Raw genomic sequence first — 19,208 nt, 5'->3', positions numbered from 1 at the left:
CTGTGCTCAGACTTAGGAATAGCCCCAATGGTTTTTATATAGTGCCGTGTTTAATAGAAAACTCAATCCCCCATGCCTTACTTAGGCTCAGAGCTTAATCTGGGGACAAGTTCTCTTTCTGAATATACTTGAAAACTTTCTTTTTCAGATTCTCAGTGTGTGTGTGTGTGTGTGTGTGTGTGTGTGTGTGTGTGTGTGTTTATTCTTCTAAGTTTCCATTTCCTCACCCCTAAACTACAGCTCAAGTATTCTAGACAACCTAAAACCAGTGTAGTGTTGGAATTATCAACCAAGGATCGCATAGTACCGGGTTTACTGTCAAGCACGCGTGGATTCAAGTTCTCACGGGAACTCACCATTTGCTACCTGTGTAACCGTGGCTCAATCATCTAACACCTTTGGGTTGGGGGGGGGGGGGGTGGTTTAAAAAAAATAATGTCACCAAAACCTCTCGTCACAGTGAAGCATAATTCCAGGGCATGTTTGTAATGTGCTTTGTAAAGCAGGCCCAGCCCCGTTGTCACACACAAGTGCTTTTCCTCCTCAACGTTGCTTTGCCGAGTGGTAGGTGGCACATAGTGGATGATACCCCACTGCACAGCTCTACTGCCTACCTTTCATGGGCTACCAGGCAGGAGGCGAGAAATGGAAAAGCAATATAAAATCTGCGAGTCGTGGTCCAGGAAGACGGCATCTCCACTGCCCTACTGAAGGTCTCTGAAGCTACTGGGGTCTACATGAAGAAGTGATGGCTATTCAAAATTTGAGAATACGCTGTCTTTAGAGTAACTACCATGGGGGCCTGGGGAGATGGCTCAGGCGGTAATGTGCTTGTCATGCAAGCATAAGGACCAGAATTCAGCTTTCTAGCAGCCGAGTAGGTATGGTAGCCCCACTACTAACTCTGGTGCTTGGAGGATGGAGACAAGAGAATCCTGGAAAGGGGCTGGTGATCTGGGCTAGCAGACTCTGTGAGCTGAGTTCAAATGTGGGACCCTGCATCAGGTAGAGAGTGATCAAGGAAAATACCCAATGTCAATCTCAGGCCTCTCCAGGCATGTTCACAAAGACATGCACACACGCACACACACACACACACACACACACACACACACACACACACACACACACACCTGTTTGTCCACTCACATGCAAATACACGTGCACATGTGTATACACCTCACACATATACAGGCAACAAGCAAAAACACCATCACTAGTCAACTCATATGAAAGCTTTGTTGTTGTCCGTTACAAACAGCTACCAAGAGCAGAATATCAGCGAGAATCTGTCTGTATCGTGCTGCTCAGCTGAGTACTACATGTACTTCTAGGCCTCAGCCAGCTTCCAAATGGGACCATTTCCCATCACACCTTTATCAAACCGAACTGTAGCCGATCAAACAAAATAGACCACCATCTAAGAAAAGTTAGGCCACCCTGAAGTATTTTAAAGGAACGCACAGCCTCATGGCTACCCCTGACCCTAGAGATGTCTGACAGAAGCAAGGCATGCTCCCATGCCTTCAGGTTACCTTCACAGACCAAGACACCTTGGCTCACACACAGCTACAACTCAAGGTCCTTGTGACAACTACTGCTCGAGAGAAAGAAAACTTCAGTGTAGTGAAGGAATGGGTCCAGAAGACCGGATGGAATCATGGAGGTAGGACGCAGGCGAGAGGCATTGCTCAGGAGGTGCAGTCTGGGAAGATGGAGGGGGAAACACCACATCCCATCAGCTGCTTTCTTTCCTTCCTTTTCTGTTTATTCCTTTCATCCTTTTTTAACCTTCTCTTGGTGAGTACCTCGATGGGAGATGTGTAAGTACATACGTAATTACGTACGTACGTACGTACGTACGTGCGTGCGTGCGTGCGTGCAGTTGGGAGGTGTGTATGAAGAGATCTTCTTACCATGGAGCACACATGCAGGCCAGAGGACAACTCTGGAGTTAGTTTTCTCTGTCCCCACCTTTCACGGGGTCTGGGACTTAAATTCAGGCTGCCAGCTTTTCATGACAAACACCATTATCTTCTGAGCAACCTCAAGGCCCCTCCATCCTTTTTTAACCATCCTCTCTCTAAAAAATATCTACTGAGCACCCGCAGTGTGTTTAGTCACTTTGCACTTTGTAAAACAAGTTAGAAAACGTTGGCAATTCTTACAACTGGAGCCTGAGGTCTGTGAAGGCAAGAACTTGGGCTTCAAAGATGCAAACGAGCAGGGTCAAGAAAGGCAAAGGTATGTGGACACTTTCCCCCTTCTTAGAATTGGGATCAAAACACCCATGGAAGGAGTTACAGAGACAACGTTTGGTGCTGAGATGAAAGGATGGATCATCTAGAGACTGCCATATCCGGGGATCCATCCCAAAATCAGCTTCCAAACGCTGACACCATTGCATACACTAGCAAGATTTTGCCTAACGGACCCAGATAGAGCTGTCTCTTGTGAGACTATGCCAGGGCCTAGCAAACACAGAAGTGGATGCTTACAGTCAGCTATTGGATGGATCACAGGGCCCCCAATGGAGGAGCTAGAGAAAGTACCCAAGGAGCTAAAGGGATCTGCAATCCTATAGGTGGAACAACAATATGAACAAACCAGTACCACCACCCCCCCCCCCCGCCCTGAGCTCGTGTCTCTAGCTACATATGAATCAGAAGATGGCCTAGTCGGCCATCAGTGGAAAGAGAGGCCCATTGGTCGTGCAAACTTTATATGCCTCAGTACAGTGGAACGACAGGGCCAAGAAGTGGGAGTGGATGGGTGGGGGAGTGGGTGGGGGAGTGTGTGGGGGACTTTGGGGATAGCATTGGAAATGTAAATGAAATAAATACCCAATTAAAAAAAAACATTAGAAAAAAAAAAAAAGAAAAGAAAGGCAAAGAGCCAAAGTAAGGCAGATGTATAAACATTGTGGAGCTGTTCCCGAAGAGCTTCCTGGATGATTGAGCGTTAGGCCTGGGCAGAGGGAATAATTACTCTACTTTGTGTCCTGTAGAAGTGAAGCCACTGATATCAGTAAGGTAAAGAAGCTGGAAAACGGGGGAGGCTTGAAAAGACAATAACATAGGGTAAGTGGGCAAGCCCAGGCCTGCCCAGTAAAACTCCAGAACACACAGGCTGTACAGCTGAGATATGCTATATCACTACAGGAAAACACTGGGTCTGGGCAGCTTCTGACGACTTGTGTAAACAGAGCAAAGGCCGTTTGAAATTCAGCAACATGGAATGTGTCTTCTGTAACTGGACCAGAGATGACCTAAAGCAGTTCAGAAGGACTTCACAAAGAAACTGCTCTCACTCTCGATAGAAGCAGGAGGAGTCTGTCCAGGATTTCAATATACATCAGGCTGGGTTGGAGTAGGGTAAAGGGAGCCTGGATATCTAGAACATTCCAGCTTAGAATCTAGATATCACCAAAATACTTCCGAGCTGTGTTTAAGAGTAAACGGGCAGAGTCTGCTAAATATAGGCAAAAAGTTTTCTTAGAGAACTCGGTGTGTAAAGAGGAAGGACCCAGACTCCTCCAAAGTGAGTCTGCCTTTACTGTAACAACATCCAGAAAGTGACCTGCAGCGCCGCCTCTGACACAGGAAGCCCCTTTTCCCTGTCAGCCTGAAGACTGCCCCTAATAATACAATTTAGGACTCAACTAGGAGATATTAAAACAGGTAGCAGGGGGACCAAGCAGAGCTAACCAGAGAGGGAAATATTTATACCTATGATAACATGTTTCCTAGTAATAATTTATGAGCCTACTGGAGACGAGAGAAGCACACAAACGAGGAGTAAGACAAAAAAGAAAGCAAGAGATCTGAAATGTAAACATCATGCCTTTGGCAAACTCTCTTCAGTTAAAAAGGACAGGACGGCTGGGGTTGACTAAAGCAAATGGCTACATTTCCCTGGTCTCTTGCTTCCTCCATGCTAAGGGTTACGGGCTGATTTACAACTTCCTGTGTTGTTTTTCAAATCTATATTTGTCAGCACATTTTTTTAATGTCAGATTACTTAAAATAGATACGCCGGGTCTTCAAAGTCAGGGACAATGACAGCATTGACTTCTCTCAAAGTTTCGTAGCACTTTATAAACATCCTAACCGTTTAGCCTCCTGAACGCTAGATTTCTAGATGAAACTCATTTTACTAAACTTTTAAGAAGGCTTCCCACCCCCTTTCCCAATTTTCTTGATGACTGTGGAGTTCAACCAGAACTCTTTGAAGTTAAAATGAGCCAAATAAACTCTGCCTCAGCCTCATCTTACACAGGGACTTTACGCTGTCAAAACAACAGAAAGTATCCCTGGTCACCCCCCCCCCCCGCTGCTCCCCTCCCCGCCCCCGCCAAAAGAATAAAACCAAAAAGATTTAGTGTCTTCCATTGTAGTTCTGCTTCCATCCGTCATGGTGTGTTGTCTCCAGTAATTTCTGCAAACCACAGGTAGGTAGTTGTTCAGGGAAAGAGAGAATATTATTCTCCACAAGATAGCTTCATCTGCAGGCAAGCCTTCCGCAGGGCCAACGGAAATGCAAAAGGAGAAAGGGTAAAATTCACCTTTTAAGTTTATATCTGATGATTCAAAACAGGCTTTCCACTATGATAATACCTTACCTCTTCTTTCAGACTCACTGACTGACAGTGTTGTTTAAGTTCAAACCCTTAAAAAAAAAGAGGTAATGTAACATACTTCAATTTTTTTAAAGATTTATTTATTTTCATGTATGTGAGTACACTGTCGCTGTCTTCAGACACACCAGAAAAGAGTTCAGACACACCAGAAAAGGACATCAGATCCCATTATAGACAGTCACAAGCCACCATGTGGTTGCTGGGAATTGAACTCAGGACCTTCAGAAGAGCAAGCAGTTAGTGCTCTTAACTGCTGAGCCATCTCCCCGCCCCACGCACTTCAATTTTTAATACTAAACCCCTCAGAAATAACACAACATCCCAAATGAAAGCCAACAAAGATGCATATATGACAGTGGCTTTCTTTTTAGTACTTCACATTGTCCCTGAGTCCCTACTGTCGACCGTAACATGGTTGGGTAAACAAGCATACTGCAGGTGGTCTGCAAAAAAATATTCTGAAAAATCATTTGGTGTTTCCCAGCTATTTATAACTATGTTTTCAACCCTCACCCTGAGAAAGTTGCCAGATAGCCACTAAGAATCAAAAAGTACAAATCCAAATTTAGTACTTTCAAAATCACTGACACTCCACACTCATCAGAAAGACCCCGAAAGCCCGCCTTGGAATGACCAAACCTTTTGCTTTTGATTTAAAAAATATATATGTGTGTGTGTTAAAGGGAACGAGTGAGAGCCAGGCCATCACAGGCCACATTTGACACAGAAAAAACAAAAGATAGACTGATAAATTAGGCCAGGGAGGGAGTAAATATCCCTTCCTCTGCAAAGCGGACAAGTTGCTTAACATCTGATAAGGCGACACAGTTGCAAAATATGCAATGGTACCGAAGAGAACGTTCTTGGGTCCAGGGAACTCATTCAGTGAAGTGGCACCCAGTGTGTTTGACATTTGAGACACTGTCACTGATTAGATGGCACTGTGACAGCCACATCCTACTGAATGTACCAGCGGGCCTACGAGACATTACCAAACACAGATACCACGGATCCATGTCGTCAAATATGGCTGCCGTAGTCTGTCTTCCAATGACCCCATCAGCAAGACGGTCCTCTGAATAATAACAGTAATTATAAATAATAATAAGGTTTAATAATCCCTCTCCCTTTGAAGAACGCCCAGCCTTTTTATCCGCATTATCTAATTTGTGCTTGAAACAATTCGATGTAGCAGCCAGGTAGCAATTACCATTACCCTTGTTTTATAGATAAATAAACTGAGGCCTGGGGATTTTCTTCTCATGGCACAATTAGGAACAGAGCCAACCCCAGAGCCCATAATTCAGCTCTCCGTCTTCCAGATTATTGCATCCTCAAAAAATATCTGGGCATCTGAAGAACAGTTCTACCCCTCAGGAAATGTTTGTACCAGAGCCAGACCAAAACATCTTTTGCTTCAAAATTGCATTGACACCTAGAGAAGAGGACAGATCCACCGGCAAGGGTCTGGCAGGTGATCTGTGGTCCTGATGAAAGGCATACCCAGGTTCTATCAAATAGTGTCACTGCCCCCACCCTTGCAAATGCCAAAGGTCTCTAAAAGACTCTAGAATCAGTTTTTTAATTATCCAACTTTATATATATATATGTATATATATATATACATATATATACACATACATATATACATATATAAAAGTTGGTATATATGTGTGTGTGTGTATATATAAAGCTGGATAATTAAACAAACTGAGATATGTGTGTGTATAGATAGATAGATACATACATACATATATATATAAATATAGAGATATATAGAGATATGTATAATATATATATTTCAAGCCTAAAATTATGACCAAGTCAAGATATATTTGGGCTTTTTTGTTTGTTTGTTTTTTGTTTTTAAATGGGCCCAAGGTGTTAACTGATGTACTCTAAACCAGATTGCAAATTGGTTTTCTGGGGCTTGCCAATTTAAATTCTTCCCTGCAGCTTCAGCTGGGGCGGGGCGTCTTCATTTCCTGTCCCGACTTGTGCTGCAGCAACCTGGTCCCCGTTTAGGTGATTAGCATGTGTGTGTATCTGCTGGTCTGGAGGCTCTGTGAAGTTATAAATGTTCAAACTACCCGTGTGCTGTGCCATGGGTAAAAATAGCACTCGTTATTAGATGTCAATTCATAGCCTGCAGGAGCCTGGCAACATTGTGAACCTTTTCAAAATGTAAATACTGCATATTAAGCATAGGAGAGAAAAATTAGTCTGCCACTCGTGCATTTCCAAGTCAAAAAAAACTAAAGGAGGAGGGGGAGAGGGAGTGGAGGAGGAGGAGGGAGGAGAGGAGGAGGAAGAGGAGGGGGAGGGAGGGGAAAGGAAGAACTGGCATCTGCAGCAGTGGGCATGGTAATAAGTTTGTAAGCGGTGGATCACAAAGGGAAAACTACTCCAGAAGTGGCTTGAGTAGTTCCTCCTGTCATCTCTGCCCTGTGAATTTCCTCTTTTCGTGTTCTGTTTATTCATGGCCTCCTTGTGGCCTTGCAGGTGCCATTTAGATGCCACTACTTTAGATGCAGTGTATTGTGGACAACAGGGTTCCTGTTGTTGTTGTTGTCATTGCTGTTGTTGTTGTTAAAGTTTTTCCATTATCACACAACACTTCTTCATTAGACTTGTAAACTAGGCATTCCTCTCCTTTGGGGCGGGAGGGGAGTGGGGGTGAGAGAAGTGGGGGCAGGGGTTATGTGGGGAAGGGAGGGGGGAGGTAGACAGTTAAAACTTTACAGGAATTTTTCTCTGTGTGTCTTTTCCCTTCCATTAATAGTGGGGAAAGCTGGCAATCAAGTTAAGCTTTCTGAAACTTTTGACATATTTTAGTAAGTTCTGATTTACATATGAAGTCATCCTCCAACAATTCCAAACAAATGTCTTTTCAAAGCAGCTCACTTTTTTTTTTTTTTTTTTTTTTTTTTTGTCTTTGGCTCACAACAGAAGTGAGTAGATTTTTTTTTCTTTTGCTCTCGCTTTTTTCTACCACTCAAAATAATAGAAAGTTGTCGTCTCCTTAGATTCTTTAATCTCACAGACGAGCTAATAACTGATCTGCAAATTTACCACCTTAAGGATGTGCTAACGGTTCAAACATAACCCACAAACCTCTTGTGGTTCAGCCATTCTCCGAAGAGGATCCATGAATGGGAGTCAATACTGTTAGTAATGTTAGTTCACATAGTCTAGGAGAAAGAACGGAGTATCAGAACATGTCCCACGTGACATCTTCACAGGACTGCTCAGGCACATGAAGATCTGGAAAGGGCGTCTGATTCCCTATAAGCATATTTTCAGAGCCAAACTGACCCTCCAGAAGAGGTCGAAATTCCTAGCATTTATTCCCATGGTAGATATCCAATTCATATTGAAAACACAACATTTCAAAAGATTTCTAGTGATTTCATTTGGCTCGTAAGTAAAGGGCTTACATAGAAAAGAAGGGGGGAAAAGACACAATATTTGATGGTGGAGTTTTGTACTGATGAGTATTAAATTATGCCAAAATGCCATTCATTTGATATTCCTTAAATACCGTAGCACAAGTCAAGTCAAGCACAGATTACAAACCATCTTAAATAACACAAATGTAATACACACACAAGGAACAATATAGCCAGCTTCAGGTAATTTCCGTATAACAGATAACATCTGGGGCAAATGCAGAAAGTAAGTTATGCAAAACTAATTTGCAAGTGACCACATCTGTGGATGTTATTTATTGCATGTTCACATAGCAGTCCATTATTCTGCTTAGAAATCTCTTCTCTTTATTAGAGCCTTTAATGTACTCACCTTGCTTCAAATGGCCTGCTCATAATCAGAATATACATATATATATATATATATATATATATATATATATATATATATATATATATATATGTTCACATGAAGCAAATTGGTTCTTTTTATTATATCTGTTTGTGTTCAAGCATCCAGAAATGACAAGAGAAGCACATTGATTGCTTTATATCCAAAGTTATATTTAGGGGGTATTTGAAAGTCAAGCAAAACCAGTCATTTGGCCAAATGGATATGTGTACATCAGAGAATTCTACCTTTTAAGCTCACCATTATACCCATGGCAAGTCAGTCTAGGCGTTTCCCGGTGGGTCTTGGTCCAAATGTCGTGAGTGCTAGTCTTCTGTGGAAAGGGGGTGGTCTTATAAGATGGATAAATTGAGACCAAATAGGTTAGGATTAGGGGTTTTGTTTTGTTTTGTTTTGTTTTTTTAAAAAAATAAGATACATTTTCCCTTTTCTGGTTTTATTTTTCCAGATTTAAAAGGTAACATATTAGACTTTTGAGGGGGGAAAAACATGAAAAAAATTGCCATCCTACAGGAATGTACAAAAATAGTTATAAAACTGACTTTATTTAATTTGCTTCAACTATTCATAGACTTGAGGAAATTATAATGCTCTCCCAGAAAAAAAAAATCTAACTCAATAAAGCTGACCATGTCTCTCTGTTTTAAATAGATTTTATTACAGAGCCAGCAATGTTGTAAAACATGAGGTTTTGTTAAAAAAAAAATACAAAGGCCTAATTGTATTTTTTAAAGAAAGTATTGCATCAGACGGCTTCATTTAAGCGTGTTTGCTGGCTCCAAGTGCTCACCACAATTATTGATTTGAATTTCCCTTGGACTTGTTTTTTAAGGAAGGCAACCGCTTTCCATAAGGAAAACTTCGCTGTGATACTTGGGAGCCTTTTGTTTATTTCAAACTCTGTATTTAAAACTGCACCTCCGTCTACTGCCTAACACAGCTAAATTTAATTCTTCGTGAAAGAGAGAAACAGCTGCGGTTTGGTTCATTAACAGTACGCAGAGCATGCAAAGAAAAGAAATTCTCACCCCCCCCCCACTCCTGGGCATGAATTGAATCAATTTAATAGTTATATGAACTACACACATTTTTAAAAATCAAGAGAAAGAAAACCTCAACTGTCAGCCATAATTTCAGCTTCGGGAATAAATGTAAGCCTAGATCTATCAAAGAAAGGAAGTGTGAAATCAGAGAGACCCAAGTCTCCACACGTGTGCTAGGGCACACACACACACAATAACACACACCTTCACACACATATTTTCATACACACACAAATGAAATGTATTCACAAACATAGACTCATACACGTATACACTTATGCACACAGGCACATCAAGCATACATGCCCACAGATACACACATATACATACATACACTAATTTGCATACACATGCATACACATCCACACACAGTTACATATTCCACATATTTACATATATACACATGTACACATACATATACATATACACATACACAGTTACACATGCACTCATACATATAGACACATACAAACACTCTCACATACATACACACATATTCACAGAGAAAGACAGAGACAGAGGGAAAACAAAAAAAAGAAGGGAGGGCAGTATGGCCCAGTGGTTAAGGTTCTAGAGGCTCTGAGTTCAATTCCATATACCCATGTTCAGTGCCTCAAAACTCCCTGTAACTACAGCTCTATAGGGATCTGATGCCCTCCTCTAGCATCCAAGACACCCAAGTACACACACACACACACACACACACACAGAGAGAGAGAGAGAGAGAGAGAGAGAGAGAGAGAGAGCTTTTAAAACGAAGTCAGTTGATCAATTCAGACCACAGAGGTGTGGGGAAGAAAATGTAAGACGTGAACACAAACATCTGTTTGCAGTTAACTGTAGAATCCGAGGACCAGGACAGCAGAGGGCGAATCGTGGGTTCTGCGTTCTGCTTCACCAAATGGAGAGGTTCTCTGTAAAGAATGTCAGTAGATGAGGGTCAACAAGCAGAAGACCCCAGCCTGTGTGCTGAGAGCACAGCAGGAACGTGGTGACAGTAAACAAGATAGCACCCTACCCGCGCATGCTTAGTGCCAGTGGGCTCTTCTTTCTCAATGTCTGGTTTGTCCCTGTCAGGCCCCCCCACCAAAACACACCCTGCACTACATACACTGTGGTTTTCTCGCCACAAATTAAAGTCCATGCCTCCAAGCTAACACCCCATTTCCTTCCCAGGTTTCCAATTTCCCGCAGGCAACTTCTGTATTTTACCTGTAGAGTTTCAGGCGACACGGAAGCATGGCTGGCTTCTTTTTCTTCTCTAGGAAAAACGAAAACCAACAGAAGACTTGGTAGTTCACAAGCCAAGAATGATAAGGGGTTGCACATAGCAGTGAAGAGACACGGGTCCTTGATCCCTCACTTGGCAAAAAGTAACAGCCTGCCAATGTGACAGGAGCAATGTCCTGATGCCTCAATATTCTGAGGAACGTTTAATCTACCCGAGATAAACAGCAGGAATGACATCATCCAATAGAATAAAAATTAAAGGTCTAGCAATATCAATAATTTCCCAGGATGGACACGATGATAAATTACAGTTTACCGAAAAGGGAACTGCCCTGGGCTCTAATACGACTGCCTGCTGTCACTATGCAATTAGTTGATCTTAGCTCAATCATGTTACCTCTTCATTGCCGAATATCCTTGCCTTGATATGTCTACAACTAAACATAGGGAGGCAGAGGCAGGAGGATTTCTGAGTTCGAGACCAGCCTGGTCTACAGAGTGAGTTACAGGACAGCCAGGGCTACACAAGGAACCCTGTCTCGAAAAACCAAAACAAAAAAAACAAAAAACAAAAAAAGCAAAAATTAATGATATGAATGCAGTCCAAATGCATACGCGCTGGTAAACCCATCAAGCAAACCCTGCTCCAGCCCTATCCAAAGCCTGTAAAGGAAAAGCATTAACATTTCAATGATGGGGTGTAAAACAGAGAACTTAGAAATGACTGCAATGCTTTCAAGATACCCCCCTCTCCCAAAAAAGTGTCCTAAGATGCTAATAGGGTCGGGAATGCTTTTCCATAGTTCTTCAAACTCGCATGCTCAGGCCCAACTCTTGTTACCAGAGCAGTGAGTGACTTCAACTCAGAACTTCACTAACAAGCTCGTGAGTGTCTGCTATGTAAATTGGAACAAGTTATTGATTTTTTACTGAGTTATGTAGAAGATATGAAAACCAGAGCATTCAAGTGGCCATGTCTTTACAGATCAACTGAGATGGGAAATTAAATTATGGTTAAAAACACTGCCTGTTAAACACAGAATTAGAACAAGGGGAACTAATAAAAAGAATCAGAGGCTTGATGCCTTTAGTAACCTCATCTCCTCATCCATGCCACGCCACAGTGGCTGGACTACAGACCCGGCCAAAGTTGGCATCCAAGGTTCTCCATATCTTTCAGTGCTGTTTCTGACAGTCTTCCTCCGCCACCGCATCTGCACCCTGTTGGCAAAGTACCATCAGCTGCCCTCAGGGAAGTCTCACTCTGCCACGAGTTTGCTGTGAGTCCCTCTGATGATTCCATGTTCTGGTCTTATATACACATTGAACTTCAGAAATTCTAGTGTGTCTACCAGCGTGTGTCCACTGCTGGGATCTCTCTCTCTCTCTCCTCTCTCTCTTCTCTCTCTCCATATATATATATATATATATATATATATATATATATATATATGTGTGTGTGTGTGTGTGTGTAACATATATATATGTATATAATAAACACACACACATATATATCCTCTATATATCTATCTCTATATCTCACACACGTGTATAGCCACATGCATGTGGAAGCCAAAGGTTAACTTTCCATGTGGCACTGTTTCTTCTCTTCTCTTCTCTTCTCTTCTCTTCTCTTCTCTTCTCTTCTCTTCTCTTCTCTTCTCTTCTCTTCTCTTCTCTTCTTCTTCTCTTCTTTTCTGACATTAGAGCTTACCACTGATCCTCAGGGACCCTCCCACATCTGCTTCCTCAGTAATACGGGATTTGGGGGGCGGGGTCTTGTTTGTTTTGTTTGTTTGTTTTTTGTTTGTTTTCATATGGGTCTTGAGGCTCATGCTCAGGTCCTCAGCAAAGGCAGATTCTATTGCCCCGGGCTGGTGATAGTCTCTATGCTTGTACCCACAAGAGCATCGGCATCCCGCTAAGCTGTGCCAATCAGCCATTACAGGGTGTAGTAAGGACCAAACCTCCTGCTGCGAATGGGGAAAATAGATGGGGGGGGGGGGCACGGCGGCTTAGTCTCCGCTCTCTGCCTACATAGAGCTAGTAGACAGGAGTGAGAGGCAGGGGCATGGTGCAGAGATTAAGGCCAATGAACGAACCCTCAACCACAGAGTCCAGAAATGATGAGAAGACAATGCTAGTTATGAGTGAGAGACAGTGCATGGAAGGCTCCAGGCAACCAGGAGGGCAACGGTATCAACGGCTTGAAGCAGATGGTACTTAAGCAAAATACCCGATTTGATATGGTGAGAGAACTGACTGAGACAGAGCCCCCCCTTACCAAAAGCTCTTCTTTTACAGCAAACCATAGAGGTTGTCAAGCCTGCAGACTACCCCTTCCCAGCCCCCCTGGAAGAAGGTATCTCATTGGACACGTATTCAACCTTCATAGAGCCATTGCCAACGCCGGACATGGAACAGAAGGTAGGCTTGGGAAGTCCTTCCCCATGGCCCCCACCCCCTGCCTGCTAAAGCATTATCATGGTGCAAGATGGAAAGAGTTCCCGTCCCCCCATGGTCTCTGCTGCTGACGTTTTCCCAGACAACATTCCTTTTAGACTTGATTCACACACAGGCCAGATGATGGTGGTCCAGAGGGATTTTTTCTTCTCCTCCACATATCCTACCCTACCATAGAGATCCCCACCAGCACCACTACCAAATCACTTGTAATCCCTAAGGTACATGGTTACATAAAATCAGTGCCTCCTTCTAGTTCGATAGTTCTCCAGGTAGGGCCACACAGAGTAGAAGTTTGAGGTTGTGCATAAATCCCGAGCACTCAAGAGCTCCCCTGAGTGTTCCTCACTTTCAGTGCCTGAATGTGTCTATTTCCACTGTCTTAGGTGCTGGATCAAGAGCAAGGGACTCAGGAAGCCCTGCTGGAGAGTGAAATGAGAGAGGAGGATCCCTTAGGTGGCTTCACCATTGATGACGTAAAATCAGCCCTGGAGCGAGTGACGGATGAGGTTTTGATTAGCATGCAGGTACTGAGTGAGAAAGGACAGTGGTATCCACCCCACCCCCACCCCACCCCCTGTTATAATTGGCAAATTAGGCAACATCTGTAAACACTGCTCCGCTCTGGTCAAGCAAGAGCCTGGTTTACAGTTTGCACACTCCACCTCACAAGGCTACATAATCCTCCACTGAGTCTTCTAGATTCAGCAAGGTCATAGAAACAGACCCACCAGCAGCACCTCGTGTGCTGTGTGTTGTTGGCCTACAAAACCAATGACACTGAAACCCCAGAAAAAGAGCTCCCGGTGAAGACTTTGAGCCACACCACACGGTAAACAGGCCTTACCCAAGAGTTAAGTGACCCGGGCTCCTGAAAAGGGATTGCTGCCAATCAACCACCGTGCTTAACTAAGACAACCTCATGCAGCATCACGTTTGGAATTCTTCTCAGGTACTTCCTATGTCTTCATACGTCACTAATTGCTAAGCCATTTACACCAATGGGTAGTAGGGACTGCCTCTGGGCAGCTGCCCATCATCTCTCAGAGGGTTATTTTGTGTTTAATACTTGGCTGTTCTGTCCAAGGAAGAAATACCTACTACTACCTTCACATAACAACTTACAGGACTTCACATCGTTTCCTAAGCCAGATGCTCAAACAACATGAATTGCCTATTTTGAGAAATGACCATATATCACAACAACACTTATGCACTTGAGGGGAAGATTGGTTTAATTTTTCATCTGTACTTGGGGCCATATATACAAAGCACACTATTAATAACTAATTTGGGAAGAGCAAAAAAAACTTAGGTTGTCCTAAGCATACCTCACTACTCGCTTAATCGTCAAACATTATTGCAATATTTACACGAGCATTTAATGACCTGGTGCCAACAGAATCAGCCAAAGTCCCCAGCTTAATAAGGGGTGTTTAGTGTTTACCAGAAACAGTGGAAGAACACGTTTTACACAAAGGCCCATTGTTAACGGCCCTGTGAACGTAATAACTGGTTACTGTGTAGAAGGGCAGGGTGCAGCTGAATTAAGCTGAGTTCAGAACATACCTCCTTTTTAGATTTGATAACATTTCCTCTAAATATAGTTTACGTATAATCATGGCCCCGGGGCTCCTTTGCAAATCCCACAGCTCTGAAATTATCGCCGAGGAACTACCAGACAAGCAAGAGAATTGTTTGCAGGACCCACAATTGAAACCATCTTTACCAAAGCCACGCTCCGTGAAGGGAGCTGTGTGTTTCTAACTCTCCACTGACACTTTTCTTTTAAAGCATTCGAGTCTGCAGCATCAGACCTTCTCTTCTTTGACAGGATGGACAGGATTAGTCTACCTGGTTGTTCTCTTCTCATTAGCATGAAGCCACCTTGGAAGTTCGACAACGTCTACACCTAAGTACAGTTATGCGCAAAGGGAGTCCGTGGACCAGAAGGGAGAACCACAGACCTTTTATGTACTGTGAGCATCTCCATATTGGGCGGATCTAATCAGCGTGGGGCAAATTACTGCTGTCCAGGCTTCACCTTCTTTTCAATGAGATGGCAAAATGGATTTCTACAATGTCTCAAGATAGCAAACCACCATGTGTATTTTCTCTCTGCAATCCTGCTAAACTCCACGCAAGCCAAGAGGGCACTTCCAACGACAAATCAAAAGAATGGGACTCAGACAGATTGCCATTTGTCTGTAGTCCCCCGGCTCAGCAGGCTTAGCAGGTGCTATGAGCCTGGCCCCAGCTGCAGCGGCAGCACCATCCAAGGAAGCCACACGTCTAACGCAGGGCCCAGGCTACTCCGTTAATACACCATGGCTTCTTGCTTCCCCCCTCACCTACCTCCCTCTTGGGCAAATTCCAAGTTGGGAGATAGGCCTGAGCCTTGCTTCAGTTGTGTCCTGCGTCAATGGGTAAGCTACTTTCCACTTTTAAGTGATCCCAGTTCTAAGACCTGCCACGCCCCCTTTTGAAACAGTGTCAGTGGACACTGGATCCAAACATCTGCTGTACCCACTCAGTGAAAGTTTTTTTCTTTTTTTTTTTTTTCTCTCAGCTTTTGTGATCACTCGGTGTTTTTTTCCTTCCTCTTTCTTTAAAAGCCACAGTGTTATTGCAGAGTCTGCAGGAAAGGTCAATAGAGAATTCATGTTTCAGTACATTATATCAAAGCGAGTTCTCTATTGTGATTCCAAGCCAATATCCACTTCCCTAATAAAGAACCCCCTGAAATGGAGAGTAAGCCCTTAATTGTTATGTTTACCCACTTATTTTTTCCCACAGTTCACTCCTCCGTTTTAGAGATTTATTAAGAATGAAGTTCTCTTGGCCCTCAGTTGTCAATGAAAATTACACAGAATAGACCAAACATTTTAAGCCAATATACTCTATATATTTTCATTTTAAAGATACAGTTGAAATGAAATTAGCTTGGCTCCAAACTGCATAATAAAAAAAATAAGACCCAATGGAAGCAACTTTAATATATTTAAAGAATCATATTTTAGAAAATTAGGAATGAGAATGCTGAACTCCTGCATCAAAGATTGGCTGTTGGCCCTGACACAGCCAACGAATAAAATAATGTGGGGAAATAATGTGGCCATAACTTGCCACCCTGCGGTTTATGATGTCTTACGTTACACTACCTTACATTGTGTTATGAAAGTTACATATGTTGTTGCATGGGTAACATAATGACAGCTTTGGATTGTTCATGTTAGAGAAGTCATCCAAGGTTGTGATCAGTGAAAGCTACTGATCACAGGTCAGGGGATTCAGAACACTTCCTGAAAGAGATAGCAGAAGACCCAGCCCCAAGATGAATGTCTGTTCAGCAGCACTAGAAAAAGGAGACAGCAAACCAATGGATCCTTTGGGTACATGTGGATTCTTTTCATTCTGACTCGGTTAGTTGTAGCTAAACTAAAGCACGAATCACCGAGGTCTACATATCTCTCAAGTTTTCTTTCCTCCTCTTAAGCACATGAGACCTTCAGGAACCTGCTCTCCAAAGCCCACACACAGCATGATAAACTCTCTCAGGGAAATGCAAGGAAAGGTTCCAGATCTTTTGGGAAAGCTTTGTGAGACGCCAAAGAAGGAGCTGGTTAGTGGAAGCCTGGCCGTACTTCTCTGGAAAACACAAGACGATGAGTGGACACAGAAGTGCCTCCGTGAAAGGAGAAGCCCACCTCCTGACTAGAACATACCATCCCAGTCCTTTAGAACTGTGTCGGAATTATTTCCTCAGACGGTGTCAACACCTACATGGTGCAATATTCCATATATTGATGCCAATTCATAAGGCATGATAATTTTTAATATTTCATGATAATACCTTAGTGAACTGTGCCATGAGTCAAGTATGTTGTGACATCGGGAGTTGGGATTGTGACTGCGAAGCTGAAGCACGGTGCTAGCTAGTCACTGTCACTTCTTCATGGTCCACACAATGACAGAAAGTCCCATGGCTTGTCCAAAGTGACCTAGCCAAACACAACCGTAGGCTAGTTAATAGTACATAAGCCATGATCCTTTTACTTCTGCCAGAGTACTTCATGGGGGCATTCATAAAAAGGGACAACTGGGGGGGCCATTTTATCCCTTCCCCTGCCTCATCCACTCAACCACTCACAAAGAAAACAGAGAAGAAAACAGAAGTCAAAAGTTAGTCAATGAAGAAGGAGGAGGAGGAGAAGAAAAATGAGAAAGAGGAGGAGGAGGGAAAAACAATAACCAAACAATAACTACCACCTTAAAAACCCTGTCCCATTCTATACTCCTATAAATCCTGAATCCACAATTGATGGCATCAATGTGACCTGTCAGAAATATCAACTCTTCCCATGAGGTGAAATACCAAACCTGATTAAAATGATAATCAGGGGAAACATTTCAAAATTATCAATTGCATTGACTTTCTTAAAAGTTACATAAACACATAAAAATAGTTTTAATCATATCTGCTCATGAAACTGGTTTTTTCCCCTATTTAGAACACAGTTAGCACAAAGATTTCAAATTATATTACGTACTTAAATGGTCTAGACTTTGACTCCTTAAGACACAGAAGTTTAAAGTGTTCTCCATACACGTGTCCTTGCATGAGTCACTCAGACAGTAACAAACCTCCCAACTGCTGTGGTCCCTGTATGCAACTATATCATTCATCCTTGCTAAAAGAAAAGCATCCCCAGAGCCCCTAGCGTTGAGATAACGTGCAAACGTAGTGAGATGCATTTCTGGAATTACAGACGTAGCAATGTTAGTGTGCACAGCATCATCGCCAGAGGCTGCCATGATCCCTAAAACCTGTCACCAATTGCTTATGAGAGGTGTGTGTGTGTGTGTTTGTTTGTTTGTTTTTTCATATCAGTTATATATTACACAGTGGCATGCATGCAAGAATTGTAATGTATGATGAATACTCTTAATTATGAGAGCTGTCCTAATTGTGATATTCTTTGTATTATTATTTCATGCACTGAAGACTCCAGGAATCCCATTTAGACTGCATTAGAGGGCAGGCCAAAGCAAACGGGTGGAGGGGCCCACAACACCGCCCCGACTAAGCCCAGAGCAGTTTCTCTGATTCAGCCTTCACTGGCAAACATGTCTGGAAATGCATATCAGTTATCCTATCTTCCACCATGAGGCTGTGTGAAAAATGGCTGTCCAAATACCACTTCCTGTCCGCGGTGGACATGCTATACATTGGGAATGTGCAAAGAAATACTATAAAGTGTTATCGAATCACCACAGGCTGGAACACAGCTCTGTCTGCAAAACAGGAAGGTGTGCACGGGGGATAATGTCTGTCTTTAGGCACTATAGTATGTCAAAACCACAAAGACAATGTGCAGCCAAAGATAGCTCTATCATAACCACTGCATATATATATGTATATGTATATATGTATATATATATATATATATATATATATATTATATATATAATTGTCTCCACAGAAAGAGATAAGTGAAAAACTCCAAGTACAGGAAGAGGCCTTTAACGCACGAATAGAGAAACTGAAGAAAGCCTGAAGACGCGGTACAAGCAAAGTGATGCTCAACTTCAGAGAAACAAACAAAACCGGCCAGTACAATAGTGTCTCTAGAGCGCTGGGTCACTTCCATGCAGTCCGAGAAAGGAAAACCCACTTCCGGTTATCCGGACTGACTGGCAGCACGTTGTCCCGCCCCTCCCATCCCACACCCACCTCTGAGTTTATAGTGTAAGAGCATTGCTTTGTGTGTATAATCTTGGAGAGTTATATACGAAAATACAATTACTATTAGGATGCTGTTTTGACTAATAAATACAATTCATCTTCCACGGGAATGAAACCAGCCTTTTGAATTAACAACACAAAAATGTAGAAAAATAATAATAGTTTTACCCATTAGTGGCCAGATGGGTCAGGTTGATGCAGTGTTGTGAGGAGAGGCCACACATCCTCACTCTAAGGTCAACCTTGC

General features: G+C 42.8%; 1 protein-coding gene and 1 long non-coding RNA gene across 4 annotated transcripts in view; one reads left to right on the top strand and one right to left on the bottom strand.

Moving 5' to 3' along the window:
• Positions 1 to 19,066, top strand: part of Cabcoco1 (ciliary associated calcium binding coiled-coil 1) — a 110,966-nt gene extending 91,900 nt beyond the window's left edge. Inside the window, exons 6-8 of one of the 2 annotated variants that reach the window (NM_028491.1) lie at positions 13,057 to 13,179; positions 13,602 to 13,742; positions 18,699 to 19,066. In NM_028491.1, the coding sequence (NP_082767.1) occupies positions 13,057 to 13,179; positions 13,602 to 13,742; positions 18,699 to 18,773 (339 nt within the window). In that variant the 3' untranslated portion in view covers positions 18,774 to 19,066. Of the gene's footprint in view, positions 1 to 13,056; positions 13,180 to 13,601; positions 13,743 to 14,867; positions 18,618 to 18,698 lie in introns of those variants that run through there. The other variant, XM_006514216.4, reaches the window with a different exon arrangement.
• Positions 10,233 to 19,208, bottom strand: part of Gm40683 — a 53,203-nt gene continuing 44,227 nt past the window's right edge. For both annotated transcript variants that reach the window (XR_871802.1, XR_871803.1), the window contains 2 exons: positions 10,735 to 10,783; positions 10,233 to 10,436 (listed from right to left, as the gene is read on the bottom strand). This is a non-coding gene — a long non-coding RNA (predicted gene, 40683). The remainder of the gene's footprint in view (positions 10,437 to 10,734; positions 10,784 to 19,208) is intronic.

The sequence above is a fragment of the Mus musculus genome, chromosome 10, assembly GCF_000001635.26.
Source record: "Mus musculus strain C57BL/6J chromosome 10, GRCm38.p6 C57BL/6J".
In the NCBI taxonomy this organism is placed as follows: Eukaryota; Metazoa; Chordata; class Mammalia; order Rodentia; family Muridae; genus Mus; species Mus musculus.
Note: the sequence above shows the minus strand (reverse complement) of the source record. Positions and strands in the feature narration are given on the sequence as shown.